Consider the following 16,457-nt stretch of genomic DNA (forward strand, 5'->3'; position numbering starts at 1 on the left):
TTGGAAGGGGGACGCAGGGACTGTGAAAACCTAGGCCTTGAGCCCACTGTACGAGAGGATCTGGTTCGTGACCATCTTAAGAACCTGAATGTACACAAGTCCATGGGACCTGATGAAATCCATCCACGGGTCCTGAAGGAGCCGGCGAATGAAGTTGCAAAGCCACTGGCCATCATATTTGAAAAATTATGGCAGACAGGTGAAGTTCCTGATGACTGGAAAAAGGGAAATATAACCCCCATTTTCAAGAAGAGGAAAATGGATGACCCAGGGAATTACAGACCAGTCAGTCTCACCTCTGTGCCTGGCAAAATCTGGGAGCAGATTCTTTTGGAAGGCATGCTAGGGAACATGAAAAACAACAAGGTGCTTGGTGGCAGCCAGCATGGCTTTACTAGGGGAAAATCCTGCCTGACCAGTTTGGTGGCCTTCTATGACGGGGCTACAAAAGTGATGGACAGGGGTGGAGCAGTTGACGTCATCTACCTGGACTTGTGCAAAGCGTTCGGCACTGTCCCACATGACATCCTTGTCTCTAAATTGGAGTGTCATCAATTTGATAGGTGGACCACTCGATGGATAAAGAACTGGCTGGATGGTCACACTCAAAGAGTTGTGGTCAACAGTTCAATGTCTGGCTGGAGATCAGTAATGAGTGGTGTCCCTCAGGGATCAGTGTTGGGACTGGTCTTGTTTAATATTTTTGTCGCTGACATGGACAATGGAATTGAGTGTGCCCTCAGCAAGTTTGCCGATGACACTAAGCTGTGTGGTTTGGTTGATACACTGGAGGGAAGGAATGCCATTCAGAGGGACCTTGACACACTTGTGAGGTGGGCTGATGCCAACCTCATGAAGTTTAACCATGCCAAGTGCAAGGTCCTACACCTGGGTGGGAGCAATCCCAGCACAGCTACAGGTTGGGCAAAAAGGAAATTCATGGTAGTCCTGTGGAGAAGGACTTGGGTGTTAGTCAATGAGAAAATGAACATAAGCCAGCAGTGTGCACTCACAGCCCAGAAAGCCAACCATATCGTGGGCTGCATCAAAAGGAGTGTGACCAGCAGGTCGAAGGAGGTGATCCTGCCCCTCTACTCTGCTCTCGTCAGACCTCACTTGGAGTATTGTGTTCAGTTCTGGTGTCCTCAACATAAAAAGGACATGGAAGTGTTGGAACAAGTCCAGAGGAGGTCCACGAGGATGATCAGGGGACTGGAGCACCTCCCATATGAAGACAGGCTGAGAAAGTTGGGTCTGTTCAGCCTGGAGAAGAGAAGGCTGCATGGAGACCTCATGGCAGCCTTCCAGTATCTGAAGGGGGCCTACAGGGATGCTGGGGAGGGACTATTCACTAGGGACTGTAGTGATAGGACAAGGGGTAACGGGTTGAAACTTAAACAGCAGAGGTTTAGACTGGATATAAGGAAGAAATTCTTTCTTGTTAGGGTGGTGAGGTACTGGAATGGGTTGCCCAGGGAGGTAGTGAATGCTCCATCCCTGGCAGTGTTCAAGACCAGGTTGGCTGAAGCCTTGGGTGATATGGTTTAGTGTGAGGTGTCCCTGCCCATGGCAGGGGGGTTGGAAGTAGATGATCTTGAGGTCCTTTCCAATCCTAACTATTCTATGATTCTATGATTCTATAATGTAGTAATGAGAAAGAATTATTTAAGTAACTTCCAGCCATTGATGCACATTTGTGTTTTCAGATCCTCTTTTATCCTCTACTAGCTGTTCTTTCCATACTACTTAGTCTATATTGTGTTTTCTTAAAATTTCGTCTTTTTTCACTGACTCACATCTGAATGCCAAATGGAAGACAGTAAAACTCTGATGGGCTTATACGAGTTTTTGTTCAATTTGAGCCCTTTGTCAGAAGTTGCCTGCAGCAAGGCTTGGTTGTTGGGTTTGAAGAAAACTGCTTTTCATGCTGAGTTTGAATGTAGTCTGTTTGGAAGCAGGAGTGTTCTTTGGCTTAGTGGGGTGGGCTAGGGGATCTGTTTATAGATGGCACCCCAATTCTCTTCAATTAGGAAAGGAAAGGCTAAGATCTGGGGAACAGGTGAGTTTTCTAGTAGCAGTGTATCCTAAAGAGTTAATATGATATGATCTCTAGTGTATCAAGGAGACAGAAGAATTCGAAGGATAGAAGGGAAAAGAAAGGCAGTAATAGAAGGAGACTGCAAACATTTGTCACCCTGGTACCTTCTCCTCCCTCTGCTGTCCCTTGGTGTGATCCTGGTATGATTTCTGGTGCTTCACAGGATTTCACCAAAGCTGAGAGCCTCATTTCAGCTGTGTGAGGTACATTCCTCTCTCAAATGGTCTGGTTGAGTGCTGAATTAGGCACTGACTTTTAGCTCCCAAATCACATCAGTTTCTTGAAACCATTTTTGCTCGGAAGAAGAGACTTTGCAAATCAAACTGAAGGCTTATACTTTTTAAAGAATGTGTCCTATACTCCTTTAAAGAAAGAGTGATAGCAAAGAAATTTTACTGTGGCTAATACTGAAGATTTTTCTCAGTTGGTGGTCAAATAGAGTTCATGCACAGAAAGGTTATAATGGCAGTTATGAAGATTAAACTTCCTTTTTGTTGTATTCCTCAGACCCAGGAGTATTGACGGGGCAAGTTCACTTTTTGATTTATGGAAGAGCAGATCTTAATCTCTTCTCATGCACTACATGGCCATTTTGGGAACAAGCTGCTGTGTGCAGCCTGAGTCTGAATTCTGCAATGAATGGCTGAGGACTTTCATAACTCGCTTCTCATTGAATCTCATGCATGGTTCCCAAGGTGGAGAGACATTCACATGCTGGGTTGGAATGCTTTTCATTACAGACACTTAAATGCTTCTGCGAAGTCTAGTTTAGAATATTTGTTAGAAAGTGCATTACTGCAACAGGCAAGCTAGAGAATACATTCCACCAAACTAACATTCCAGGTACTTAATTTAAAAGTAGAATTACAAGTGATTCCTTACTAAAAAGTAATGACATAAGGGTATTTTTCACTACACTTCGACTTACATAATACTACTGCCCTTTTCTTTTTATGCAGCCACTCTTATTCATGTCACTAGAGTGTGCGTTACCATTTGCATTATACAGGGTATTAGCTGCTGGTAGCAGGGCAGGATCTGGAACTAAGAGCTGTGTCATTAATTATCACCCTTGAACATTTGGGAGGTTAATGATTTTTTCTTACAGGTGAAATTTTAGTGGTGACATACATGGGTGTTTGCACAAATAAGGCCTGGAGCTACCAATATAGCATGGAACATGCAGAATTTTTATGGTGAGTTTATGAAGACTGGTCACACCTACTTTGCTTGCAGAGACATGCTTTATGTCCCCTTTTGTACACCGCTGACTCTGGGCCAGTGTTGTGTTGAAAGGAGTGCTTTATCTTCTTAATCCCTTGTTATTGGCCAGGGAAAGTTAAGTTCAGTATCTTTAAGTTTCTGCAATACAAGTCATTGGTTGGATTTTCTTCTCTTTTGGTTACGGTTTCATTGTTGAATTAAATGTGACTGATCAACATCTCCACAATTGTGAGAGGCTGGGGAAGTAGTATTCTGTTTACCCTGGGCATCCCCCTGGGAGCATTACTAAGACTTTGTAAAGTCTTTGTAAAAGGAATATATAGCATCCTTGTTTGCATCTCAGTGACCTGCATTGCAGCTCTCTGATATGCTCCATGTTTCTTGCAAAATCCTGTTCAAGGCTTTGGTAGGTTTCCAGATAAAGGTGTTTCATGTTGTCTGAGGACTGGGTTCATTAGTTGAGCAAGATCCCCCATGAGTTTCTTGTTCTGATTGGCACAACGTCCACTCTGCTCTCCCAGCTGAGGGATGCAAAGCAGTATGGTCCAGAGGAGCCACAGAGCTGAGCTGGAAAAAAATTCAGCATGGGAAAGTATCTGCTGATACTGTTCTGATAAAAAATTCATTGTTCAAACTGAAGACATTTGTGAGCTTTGAGGTATCTTCTTTGATTTATAGGCATGACCATGATGGAAAATTAAATTTTATCATTTTAATTTTTTTTTCTGGTTCAAAACTACTTTTTGAGCAACAAAAACAACAAAAAAATCAAGCACGTTGATTAGTTGATTGAACAGTTGATGACATTTCTAGGATTGAGCAGATAGATGATATTTCTCTTGCCATGGCCCTAACAGCCAAATTTATTTCTGTTGCAATATGCCAATAACAAAATACTGTCTTGAAACTTTTAAAACAGAGAATGGAAATCCAACAAGTAGTGTGATCCAAAGTTTACTGGAAATTGGAGAAAGCCTTCCTGTTACATTCAATGAATGCTACAGCAGGACGGAAAGGCTTACAGAAGAACAGGTATACCTTATGTAGTTCCTTTTGTATTCCTTACGTTTTCCTTCCAGGTCATCATCAGAGGACAGGAGCTACTACTTTGTCAGTGGGATTCTCTGAGGATTTTAATTTACTTAAAATTTTATGCGGTGTCAGTAGTTCTGCAGCTGACTTCTGTGCAAGTGCTGGCCATGGGTGGGTGTACTGGGATCTGGCTTCCCTCAGCCCCCAGACAATATGCCTGTCAGCTCTTCTAATTGCATAGAAGCCATTAGTGTTTAAAGGAAGAAAAACCATTTGGTATTTCAGGATGAAGGGGAGAAAGAAGTGGTTGAATTCTTGTGACTGCAAAGCTGTCTTTCACCATCTTTTTGAGGTTATCAGTGTGGTTCACAAGTTGGCTTTGAGCTCTTCACTTCTGCAAATTGTGGTGGAGGGAAAAACATCTATTTTTTTGTGGCTGATTTTGCTTAATACTTCCTTGATATGAGTTACATGTTACATGTAAGAATGAAACAATTACTGTCATGAAGTACCAAATGCTCTAAAAGCTGTGGCCTATTTTCTCATCAGTGTCAATCACAGATCACTCTCATAACAGCTGTGAGCTCCCCATGGCCAATGAGACAGCCAAGGTTTTGAAAATGGAGCTTGTGCCAACTCTAGCTGGTTTTGTTTGTTTGTTTTGTTTGCTTGTTTTGTTGTTGGTTTGTTTTTTCTTTTGGTTGTTTTGGGTTTGATTTTTTTTGGGGGGTAGAAATGAAAAGAACATCTCTTAATTCAGCATAATCACTGTTCAATACTGTAACAAAAAATGGGTAAAAGTTACACTTTTCAGGCATGAGGAAGAGAATAAGATAATCTATTAAGCTTCACCTTTAGAACTTGGAGGGCAGTCCAGTCACAGGTGGATGTTCGCATATGATATCCTAGCACCAAAACCCTGCTGTATCTCCAAGTTTCCTATCTGATGATTGGACCTGGTGACTCTGCTCCCCTATTTGTATTTTTTGCAATGATGCCATATAGTCGAATTCAATGTGTAGTCTTAGCTTGTGTTTTAGCCTTCCTTTGATTGCATGTTTTCTTCATCTCCAGTTAAGTAACAAAAAGGAAATTATATATAGGTCAAAGAAATCTTATGTAAATTGGTTAATTCTTTTAGTGACTAATGGATTGCCAAAGAGAGATGAGAGGAAAAACCTGAAAGGATTTCTAAGCAACTTTCCATGTTGAAAGATCACTTTGAGGCGTGTCCTCATGTACGCTTACCCTACAAACCTCCCAGTAGTGGTTGATTTTGTCCTGTTGTCACAGACAGACGTCTCATTTCAGCGATGAACATTTGAATTTGCACAACTTGTGTAGGAAGTTTCACCTCAGCACCTCCGCTCCACCTTTTTTGTATTTTCCCCCCCTCGAGGTGTGTTTCATTACAGACAATGTGGGAGACTTTGAATCATTGCAACAGCCCAGGTAGTGTAACAACTTGCAAGAAGAATATTTGTCACATCTTGACAAGTGCACCTAAGTAGCAAGGTGCCTCATTTATGCTAAATCTCTAATGATATTTGAGAGAGACTTAAAATAAATGCATCATGTTGCTGGTGTTTGTTTGAAAGTAACAATTCTTGCACTTAAAATGTACTGGATTCTTCTAGTAGATTAATTTCTTGCCAGCTAAGAAGAATTTGGATAACCAAAGACTTGCAGGAGTTTGCTCTGGTTGGCTGATTTTAAAATTTGTTTGGTTTTAATCCCCCTCAGAGTGTGTTGCATTTTGCCCCTTTCATGAAGAATATATATATATATATTTTTTTTTTTTTTTACATGGTCCTAGTTTTTCTCCATGTGCCTTCATCTTCCTGTTTAGTCGCTTCCAAAGCAGCAGTAACAGTGTATGTGTCATATCCTGAAACTGTGGCCCTGTTTCCCAGGTCCCTTGGTGCTCCCTGTGTACAAACATGAATTAAAAAAGGATCGTTCTTTGATCTGAGGAAGTCAAAGTCTACTTACTAGAGGCAAAGATATTCATGTAAAACAATTCATTTTGGAATAGGAGAATTCTGTCAAGATCAGTTTGCTTGTCATAGAACATCTTGCATTTCAGCAGCTTTTCTGGCTCTTGCTCTTGCAGAGTAAGTCCTTGTTTACAGGAGGCTCTAAAGCCTGTGAGCAGTCTTGCACGGTTGGGAACAGCACCATACTTAAAGCACTGGCCAAGGGTCTAACCATCAGGGTACTGCTGAGGCTGGCTGGAGTTGTCCAGGCCAGCAATAAGGTGAGAGAGACGTTGAAAATGAGCAACAGATGCTTAAAGCAGCCAAGGGAAACCGTTAGAAAGAGCAAAAGCAGACACTTCCTTAATGGGAGTTGGGGCAAGGCTGCCTTTTGTTAGGGTCCCCAGATACCTATTGCAGAAATCAATAGGTTCAGAACTAAGGTCCAGAAAGTTTTAAGGGTATAGGAAGATAAGAAGGTCAGTATATCAGTGGTGTTATGCAAAAGAACCTGTAAAAGTTGGGATGGAAGGATCTAGGGCTTTGGTTTTCTAGGGATAAAGATCAGGACTCCTCGACAAAGGGAAGTTTGTTTTGGGAAACCCTGGTTTAAATCTCTACTCAGGAAAGTCCCTATAATGTAACTGTGTAGTACTAAAAATCCACAGTAATTGAAACATTCCTTTGAAGAAGGTCTGCGCCCATGGCTACTCTGACAATTTTTATGACAAAGCCACTCAATAGTGTTAACTAATATCTATTAAAACAAAACTTGTTGGTTTTTTTTTTTTTGTTTTTTTTTTTTTGTTTAGCAGTCTAAAATAAGCAGATGTTACTGGGTATTTTTAAACTTCTAGTAATACATGACAAAATGCCAGCTGTGTTAATCAAGCACTAAGTATTCCAGAGACATCAAGTGTTCTATGTCAACTGTGGATGAGTAAAACCTTCATAGAACAGGGTTGGAAAGCACCTTAGAATGCCTAGCTCCAAGTCCCCTGCCACAGGCTGGGACCCCTCCCAGTAGACGAGATTGCTCAAGGCCCTGTCCAGCCTGTCTGTGAACACTGGCAGGTATGGAGCATTCACAGCTTCCCTGGGCAACCTGTGCCAGTGCCTCATCACCCGCAAAAGAACTTCCTCCTTATATCTAGCCTGAACTTCCCCTGTTTAAGTTTGAATCCATTACCCCTTGTTCTATCAGTAGTCCCTAATAAAGAGTCCCTCTTCAGCATCCTTGTAGGCCCCCTTCAGATATTGGATGAGGTCTCCATGCAGCCTTCTCTTCTCCAGGCTGAACAGACCCAGTTTTCTTAGTCTGCCTTTTTATGGGAGGTGCTCCAGCCCCCTTATTGTCCTCATGGCCCTCCTTCGGACTTGCTCCAACAGCTCCATGTCCTTATGTTGAGGACACGAGGACTGCACACAGTACTCCAAGTGGGATCTCATGAGAGCAGAGGGCAAAATCACCTTCTTTGCCCTGGTGGTCATGCTCCTTTTGATGCAGTCCAGTATAAGGCTGGCTTTTTGGGCTGTAAGGGCACAATGCTGGCTCATGTTCAGTTTCTTATTGACCAATGCCCCCGAGTTGTTCTCCACAGGGCTGCTCTGAAACACTTTTTTGTGGGCTTCCCATGGGGTCACAGCCTCCTTTGGGCATTCACCTGTTCTGGCATGGGGTCCTCCATGGGCTGCTGGTGGATGTCTGTTCCACTGTGGCCTTCCATGGTGACCGTCTGCCTCACATTTTCTTCACCACGGACTGCAGGGAAATCTCTGCTCTTTGGTGTGGAGCATCTCCTTCCTGACTTTCATCAACCCTGGTGTCTGAGGCTTGTTTCACCAATTCTCACTCTTCTCTCTCAGCTGTTATTGTTCTGCCCAGGTGTTTGCTTTTTTTCCACTTATCCCAGAGGTGTTACCCCTGTCACTGATGGGCTTGGCCTTGGTCAGTTATGGGTTCAGCTTGGAGCTGGCTGGCATTTTCTCTATCAGATCTAGGGACAGCTTCTGGCAGCTTTTCACGGAAGCCACTCTGTTAAAATCCCTGCTACAAAAACCTTGCTGCAGAAACCCAGTAGTGTATTTTTTCCCATGTTTCTTTCCAACTATAGGTTTTGCCTTCAACTTTGAGAGGTCCATTTCTGTGAAAAGGTGATTGGCTACAATGGAGGGTTAATTTTGAAAGATGGAAACCTGCCCTCAGAACACCAAATACTCATTTCCTGTATGTACATAGTGGCAAGCAACAAGCTAGGAAGGGTGCTGGGCTGTTCACAGTGGATGCACCAGCCTTCTCATAACCTGCACTTTTGATACATCAGAGGTTAATTTCTCCCAACAGGCATGTAATTTGTCCATAATTGCATCAAACAAATACCATTCAATAGTATTTCTAGATCTATTCCTTATGAAGTGCAACATATAATTAGTGAAAATTGGTTTCTTCCTTCAGATAAGGATTTTTGCCAGTCATGCAAACGAACTGCATGAAAATACCATATTGCATCATAGCCTCTAAGGCTCCAGAGATATTGGGCAAGTTACCTGTGGAACTTTTGTGCTTGGGATTTAGTATGTATTTCATCACTGGGGATTATGCAATGTTTTAAACCCCACATTTGGCCCTGTTCCTTTGATCTAGTGCCTTTTCATGCTCTTTGCTCTGTCAAAAGTCTTCTAAACCATAGGAAATTACAGAAGGGAATTTCCTCTCTTTGGTTCTTTTCTTCCTTGTTCATCAGCTGTACTGCTATAATGTTTTATCTCCAGCAGTTCAGACAAGGGCAATAATATATAATAAAATATAATTTGCAAGGAGGAATAGAACTGGAAATTTCATTAATGTGCTAGTCAGAAACTGTCAATGTGTTTCTTGTCTTACTGTAGTGGACAGGTAAAGATATTGTAGACAGCTTCTGACATCAGGATAGATGAGGGATGTTTTTATGGTTTGTTTGGTTTCTTTTTTTTAAGCTTTTGTGTTAAATATTAGACCTAAACCCATAAAAAAGTCATTATAAGCTGAAGCTTATCAGTCAAATAGTTAATAATTATAAAATTCCTTCTCTGTGTCTCTCTTCAGAAGAGTGTTTTAAGCCTCACACTGTATGGCTTTTAGGATCTCACAGCAGAGCTGCATAGTTAAATAGACTACTACTGTGGGGCCACAGTTTCAAAGCATTTAAAACTGCTTTCCCAGTCATGTGCAGTTCTGAATTCCATATGTGCAAATGGCTTCTCATATGCAAGATTTTGAATAAAAAGAGGCATAGCTTTATTGTCACAACTCTACATGTACCTAGAAATGAGGTGGTCTGCTTCTGTACTGTTTTGCAATGGGGAGATTGATGGGGCAAGCCCATCCCTCAGAAATAATGCCAATTATTCCACTGGTACAGCAGTGTTGAACTATTAAGTCCCTTCAGAACTTCAGACTTTCATCAGTTATTTCTGTGAGTAAAAGCTTTTTGCTAAAAGAAAAGAAACATATTGCTTGGAGACAGCTGACTGATGATCATGGAAAGCAGGAACAGAGAGGCTGTACCTCTGCAGCTGGTGTCCAAGAGCAGTCTGACTCCCTAGGTCTCCTTTTTTAACATCCCCAAACTACTCAGAATTATTGGTTTCCCAGTATCACCTTGAAAAATGTTCTGTTTTCCCTGATACATTTCTTCTCTTTTCACAACTCTGAATGGCTCTACAGCACAGGAACCTAGGCTATCTTTACCTTATCTTTTATAGTACACACAGGAGTGGTTTGGCATGTTCCCTCTGGCCTCTGGAGCAACAGGAAGGGAGGTTTAGGAGAGGCTGAAAACTTAATTGATCTATGTTTTAGTCCTTTGTCTTACTGCAAGTGCAGCCACAGGGAGGGAGAGTGAGCAGGGTTTGTGAGGGGATCTGAAGGTCTGACAGGAGTGAGGGAAATTGAGAAACTTACAGCAAAGGGAAGTCGGGAAGAAACAAGTTAGGAAACTAAAAAGAGAAGAAAAGACAGACATGACAGAAACAGAAAAAATGTGGGCTTGACTGTGGCTTGGGAAGAAACACAATCATAAGATCATGCTCAGGGAAGGTCCAGGTCCAGCTGAGGCTTGAGTACATCCAAGGGTATTCAAAATGGGCTTTCACATCCCCTTCTGGGGCAACCTATCCCAGAGTTTCACCTACCTTGCCATGAAGAGGGGTTTTCACTATGTCTGATGAGAATTTCCCTTTCCGCAACTGGTGTCTGCTGCTTCTTGTGCTTTGGTTGTGCCCCTCTGAGGAGGCCCTTGGCACAGGCCTCTGCACAAAGCCTTGCAGGCCCCAGTGCAGGGAGGTAACGGTCTCCTTTGGCCTTCTGGCCTCCTGCCTGACCTCTGCTCCATGTGCAGCCTTCTAAATGCATCCGTACCAGGACACCAAACACAATGTACTGGCCCAGCAATGACAATCCACAATGCCCATGAACAGTCTCTGATGTGCTGGTGGCCACGCTGGACTCCAGTGTACCAGGCTTTTACTTGTCCTCTGGCCAACCCATACAGCATTATTTGGTCATGCAGGTGCTAAGGGAAACCAGGCTGAAAGTCTCACTGGGTCAGGGTGGACAACAGTCACCATCCCCTCATCCACAGGGAACAATCACTTCCCTTGAACACATAAGTGTTAACCTGGTTTTATATTGTTTTTGCCTTCTGTTTGCATTATGGACTTGTAAAGACTGATAAGATATGGTTATGAGTCATATCAGGACTTAACAGGCAACTTCAAAAACCTTTTTTGATTTTTTTTTTAAACTACTTTGTGCAAATAAACTGAAGGCACTTTGTGCACAGGGTTCATGAACCTGAGGCCCTCCTCATCGCTTTTGTTTAAAATCTAAATTTTAATCTGATTTCCTAAATCAAACCAATGGGATAAAAGATGTACTGTGAGCAAGAGTTCTGCTGTAACACAGGACACCAGTCTGGCCTCTGGTTCCTATTAGAGGTGCAATGAAAATTGCCTGAGGACAGAAGTATGGGCTGAGCATTAACTGGGTGGTGTCATTGCTTTGGTATCCAAACTGTTTGTGCTTAATTAGGAGTAGGTAGGGGTGTCAAAGCTCAAGTGAGAAGATTCTATCTTCTGAATGTGGAAGAAATAGAGCTGTAGAGTGAGAAGGGAGGCTTGAGATACAAGACTGCCTCCAACCAGATAACAGCATTGGTAATCATATGATAAGCTGTATTGGCCTAGGAAATGGCATAAGAAACACCAAAGTTTGGAATGGGTGTGATAGATTTGGGATCAATGAGGAAAATTAATTAGATGTGAGTTAAGTGTGAAATGTTTGGGCACAGAAAAAGAGATGCAGGGGTGGTGAAAAGGTAGGTTCAAAAAAAAAAAAAGAAAAACTGGGGAATAAGGTATAAAATTAAGGAGAGCAAGAAATGGAAGGACCTTCTGACAGGAAAAGTGTGGATGTCTCCAGGCAGTGGTTAAGCCAGCCTGTGGATGCAGTCCCTGTGGATAACCCACCAGAATCTTCACCAGCTCTGTGGCTGAAAAACAGTACAAGAGGTGGGAACAAGAATGCATAAACCTGTAAGGAAGGATAGATTTGTACCTTGATACTCAGTGCATGAGACAAGGCAGCAGAATTACAATTTAATAGCACTTACTAGTGATTTTTCGATTTTTCTTTATAGTAATTTAATCGATAGATTTAACCACTATATTTGTGCTAATAGTAAACAACAGCATTGTAACTCAATATAATTTTATAATTGTGAAGTAATATTCCTAATAACAGTGGTGTTTTTATTATCCAATTAAAACATCAGCTTTTTAAAAATGTGCTGCCTAATCAATAAGCATCCAAATCAGTTATGTCTCAAGTCTCCAAACTAGCAAGGGAGACATGAACTGAAGGAGCAACAAGTGCCTTAGGGAGACAGGAGAGAAACTTATCTTTTTCTGGGACTTTTTAGCAGTTTTAAAATTGTTTGCCCAGTGCTTTTGATGCTCTAGATACTAATCCATGGATAAGAAGATGTGGTTACTGTCTTGACAATCTTAGGAAGTTCTCTGTCTAAAGTAGCTGGAGACTTTTCAAGTATCAACCCTAGAGAGAAATGGGAGAGTGGAAGCAGAGGAATGCAGGTTGATAACCCAGTGCCTAGTTTTCAAATCTTCTTAAAGGCACTTGCTTGATAGAGACTGGATGGTGTGAACTCCTGCTTAAAAATAAGAAGCAGTGGAAAAATCCAAGATTGTCACTGGACAGCAAGGATTTTTTTTTTTTTTTAAAGAAAGTGGCGCTTGATGGGGAAAAGATAGAGAATTGCTTATTGCAAACCTGATGCTTCTTGATACCTGTCAAGGTAGAAATAGTTGTGATTCATGTTTAACTACTCCTATCTTTATGGGAAGGAAAAAGCTGCCAAGCTAAACTTCCATTATTTCAAGCATTACCATTCTAGTTAGCTATTTTATAGCATTGCCTATGCTGACAGATAATCCTTAAAGCAGTCCAGAAATAGCTGCATATAGAGAGCACTGATGTTTATGTACATTTATGATATTTCACTATGATCCATAAAGAAGTTACAAAACTTCAGGGCATGGAATCTTTGTTGCCTCTTCCCATGACCCTTGACGAGTGGCAGTGGCCCAAAGGAGAAGCATGTCCAACATATGTGACGCTATGCATGCTGCAAGACTGCTCGTATGTACCCTAGTCATATGAGCTTCCCTAAATTCTGGCTGTTACGGTGAAAGATTAGTGTCTTTGAATAATAGTCTATTCTAGAGTTCAGATTTTTTACATTTCTAGGAAGAAATAACGGGAATGCACCCTTCATGAAAGGTACTGGTAGTCTGTGAAAAATAAGAGGTGTGTAGTTACAAACTAATGACTGTATCCTTGAGCTCTAACATAAGAGAAGCTACTTACAGCTCAGGTTACTCTATAGTCACCTGGAATTGGCAGCACCTCTTCTGTATACCAGCTGACCAGGACATGGCCTGTAGCCATCACATTCGTTTTACACAGGTTGCTAAGCAGCACTGGAAAGTACCAGCTTTCAGTAGCACCTCAAACACTGTACTTGCTGTGATGACAGAGCCTCTCCCTGGGGATTTCTCATGAACTGTGTGAGACAGTTTTAAGATGTCAGTGTAACAAACTGGTAGAAAGTGACAGCAGTGAATATATGGGTAAAGAAACCCATTTCTATGAGTACTCAATATTGCTCACATGTCCTCATAAATACTACAGTCTAGAGCTCAGAAAGCAGTAATATGGGAAGTCTGATGTTACTGTATTGGCCAACCAGTAAATGTTAATGTAGGGCTTTGGTATCATTGCAGATACTTACCCAGCTCCTGTGAGCATGCCATACTGAAATGAAACTGGATGGGTTAGGACCACCTCCCTCTCACCCCAACTTCGGTTTAATAAACTAGAACACAGCAGATCTGCAGTTTCTGTAGGTATCATTGAGAGTTACCTACATTTGACTTTCCTCATTTCACAACCCACACTCCTACCCCTAAAAATACAAATGCTTCACCCACAGAACTATTACCTCACAGCTTTATATTTCCTTTTCTTTTTGGCTGAATTTTCTAACCTACTTAAACAAACAAAAAAAAATACTCCCCAGCACACTGTTATCTCCAGTTATAGTACCAGGAAGGGACCAAATTAGGCATGATGGAAATTGACATGGGAAAACCCATTGATGACAGAGGAACCCGCCCGCAGGTGAATTCCCGCGGCTTCTGCCACCCCTTTATAAGCAGGTGGAGGTGCAGCAAGGCTGTCAAGACAAGCAGGCAGCAGCTGAGCACTCACTAGAGCACAACTGCTGTGTGTAGTGGAAATGACTGTCTTTCGCAGCAAGAGCTTGGCCCTGGTTTCCATGGTGGGGCTCCTGGCACTGCTCCTGTGTGGCACCTCTGAAGGTAAGTGAGCTTGGGCATTCAGCCCCATGAAGTGGTTCTGGATGCCACACTGCAGCATGCCAGCCATGTCAGGGTGTGCATGCTGGCAGCTGGCAGCAGCATGAGGGTGAGGAGGAAGGGATTTTTTTCAGCCAAATATGCTGCCTAATCTTCCTCTTGCATCGACGAGGAGATAGACAGGGAACTGAACAGTGAGTGCTCCAGGCAGCATGGTCCAAATGCAGTTTATTTACTTTGTCATTTTGCTTCATTTCAGCACAAAGCAATCAGGATTGCTGCCTGTCTTACACCAAGGTGCGTCTACCTCGATGGGCCCTAAAGGGTTATACTGAACAGCTCTCCAGTGAAGTCTGTGATATCCATGCAATCATGTAAGTTGCTTTTTAGAAGATCTTCTGGTTTGTTTTTTTTTTCTGACATGTATTAGTCTTAAGATGTCTGTTTGGGCAGACACAGTAATTTCAACAATATAAGCATGTCTTTTCTTGCTTTTTCAAAAAGGTTAAATTAACTGAATAAATTGTATATAATACCTGTAAACAAACCCTCTATTTGATAAGGACTATTAACTCTCAGGACATCCGTACAATGTAAATAATAAATCTGACATTTTAGGATTCAGCTGTGCAAAGATATGCTTAATCTCTAGCCAAAAGAGAGTATTCCCTTGCCAGAACCTCTTAACAGACACATAAATGACAAGAGTTTGCTGAATTCATGGAGATCTATTTTTTTTTCCACAGGGTTTTAGCCTTCCTAATAGTTGACAGCAACTATTTTCCTTAGTCTCACAAATTACTTTGGACATCCAGAAAAGTTCTTCGTCTTGCATTCCAATAAATTGAGCACAACTTTATGGTGCAAAAAATGACCGAAGAAGCTGTTACTTTTAAATTTAATTGTTTCTTTATGTTCATATAGAGTTGGAGGGGTTGTAGAGCACCCCATATCTAACTGGCATTTACAAAAGCAGTTGCTATTATTTATTATATAGAATAATTATGATGCATGTTTTAGACCAAATGAATCTTCGCAGTATTCAACAGCAGGGGTGTCTAATGGCTTACTGATCCCTTTATCATTATTTCTTTTCCAGTTTCCACACCTACAGTGGATTGAATGCCTGTGTAAATCCTAGAGAGGGGTGGGTGAAGAAGCATCTTCTTTTCCTGAGGTAGGAATCTAAATATCTAAATACTACCATCCTATGAAAACAGAGCATGTATTAAAGAATGTTTCTTACATCTTCTGAATTCCAGTTCTGATGGCAATGCAAAAAAATATTTGTCTTTCCGTTTCTGGTCAAAAATAGTTACCCTTTTTTAGATTCTTCTTGGGGACAGTTATGTCACATGTCCCTTTTTCTGTCTGAGCTGTTGTCTCAGGTGGTGCTATACCTTGTAGACAGAAATCTATAATTGACCTGTGGTTGAGATCATTATTTATGTGTGTTCTCTCATTCTTTTAACAGCCATAAGCTCAAGAAGATGTCAATGTGATATGGCTTCTAGCAGGGAAATAAACGCACATGGCTAAGGAAATACTTTGCTCAACATCTTGTTTGAGATCATCATCTTGTACACTGTTGTGTGCGTACGACTATCTCTGGCTTCTTTGGAACCATTCAACTTCTTGAATTGATTCATATTGCATCGCTGTGTTGCTTGAACTAAGCATTTTGTTAAAATTTCTATTTTTATGAATATGTGTATGTTACTAATATGATATGAGTACTATTTAGAAAGGGCTACCCTAAGTGGTTGTACAGAGTGTGAATTTTAAGTTTATTGCATGTAATTTTTGTTTTGTTCTGCACGTGTAAAGTGAGTTATTTATTGTTTTTATTCTGTTACTTCATTGGCACTGTCTTGTGCCAGAATGTTTTCTTTTAACTGTAGTTAGCATTATAATACTTCTTGAACTATTGTTAAACTAAATGACTTGTGAAAAAAAAATGGAAATTGGAGTTAAAAAAAATGTTAAAATCTGCTCTTTCTGTGATATATTTATTTTTTAATTAAAAAAGGTAACTTACCCTTGAAATGAATTTTTCTTGCTTAGGAGCCACCAGGTGAAACAATTACACAAGAGTGTTCACACCTGTTAAAAGTTTTCTATTGTTTCTGTAGCTCATCCTTCCTCTTGTCAGACATTGCTCTGTTGCCATCAAACCCCAGATGCTTTACCCA

At 41.4% G+C, this 16,457-nt stretch overlaps 1 protein-coding gene across 2 annotated transcripts; it reads left to right on the forward strand.

The window, feature by feature from the left end:
* Nucleotides 1–4,271: 4,271 nt before the first annotated feature.
* On the forward strand, nt 4,272–15,910 carry CCL20 (C-C motif chemokine ligand 20). Of its 2 annotated transcripts, none has more exons than XM_031047254.2 (4): nt 4,272–4,354; nt 14,525–14,639; nt 15,365–15,442; nt 15,740–15,910. In XM_031047254.2, exons 1-4 carry the CDS (start codon nt 4,318–4,320, stop codon nt 15,765–15,767), a joined length of 258 nt encoding a protein of 85 aa, XP_030903114.1. In that variant the 5' UTR covers nt 4,272–4,317; the 3' UTR covers nt 15,768–15,910. The 2 variants fall into 2 exon arrangements, with proteins under 2 accessions (XP_030903114.1, XP_005147100.1); XM_005147043.3 differs by lacking the exon at nt 4,272–4,354 and adding an exon at nt 13,770–14,268.
* The last annotated feature ends 547 nt before the right edge of the window (nt 15,911–16,457 follow it).

Source organism: Melopsittacus undulatus, chromosome 6 (assembly GCF_012275295.1).
Source record: "Melopsittacus undulatus isolate bMelUnd1 chromosome 6, bMelUnd1.mat.Z, whole genome shotgun sequence".
In the NCBI taxonomy this organism is placed as follows: domain Eukaryota; kingdom Metazoa; phylum Chordata; class Aves; order Psittaciformes; family Psittaculidae; genus Melopsittacus; species Melopsittacus undulatus.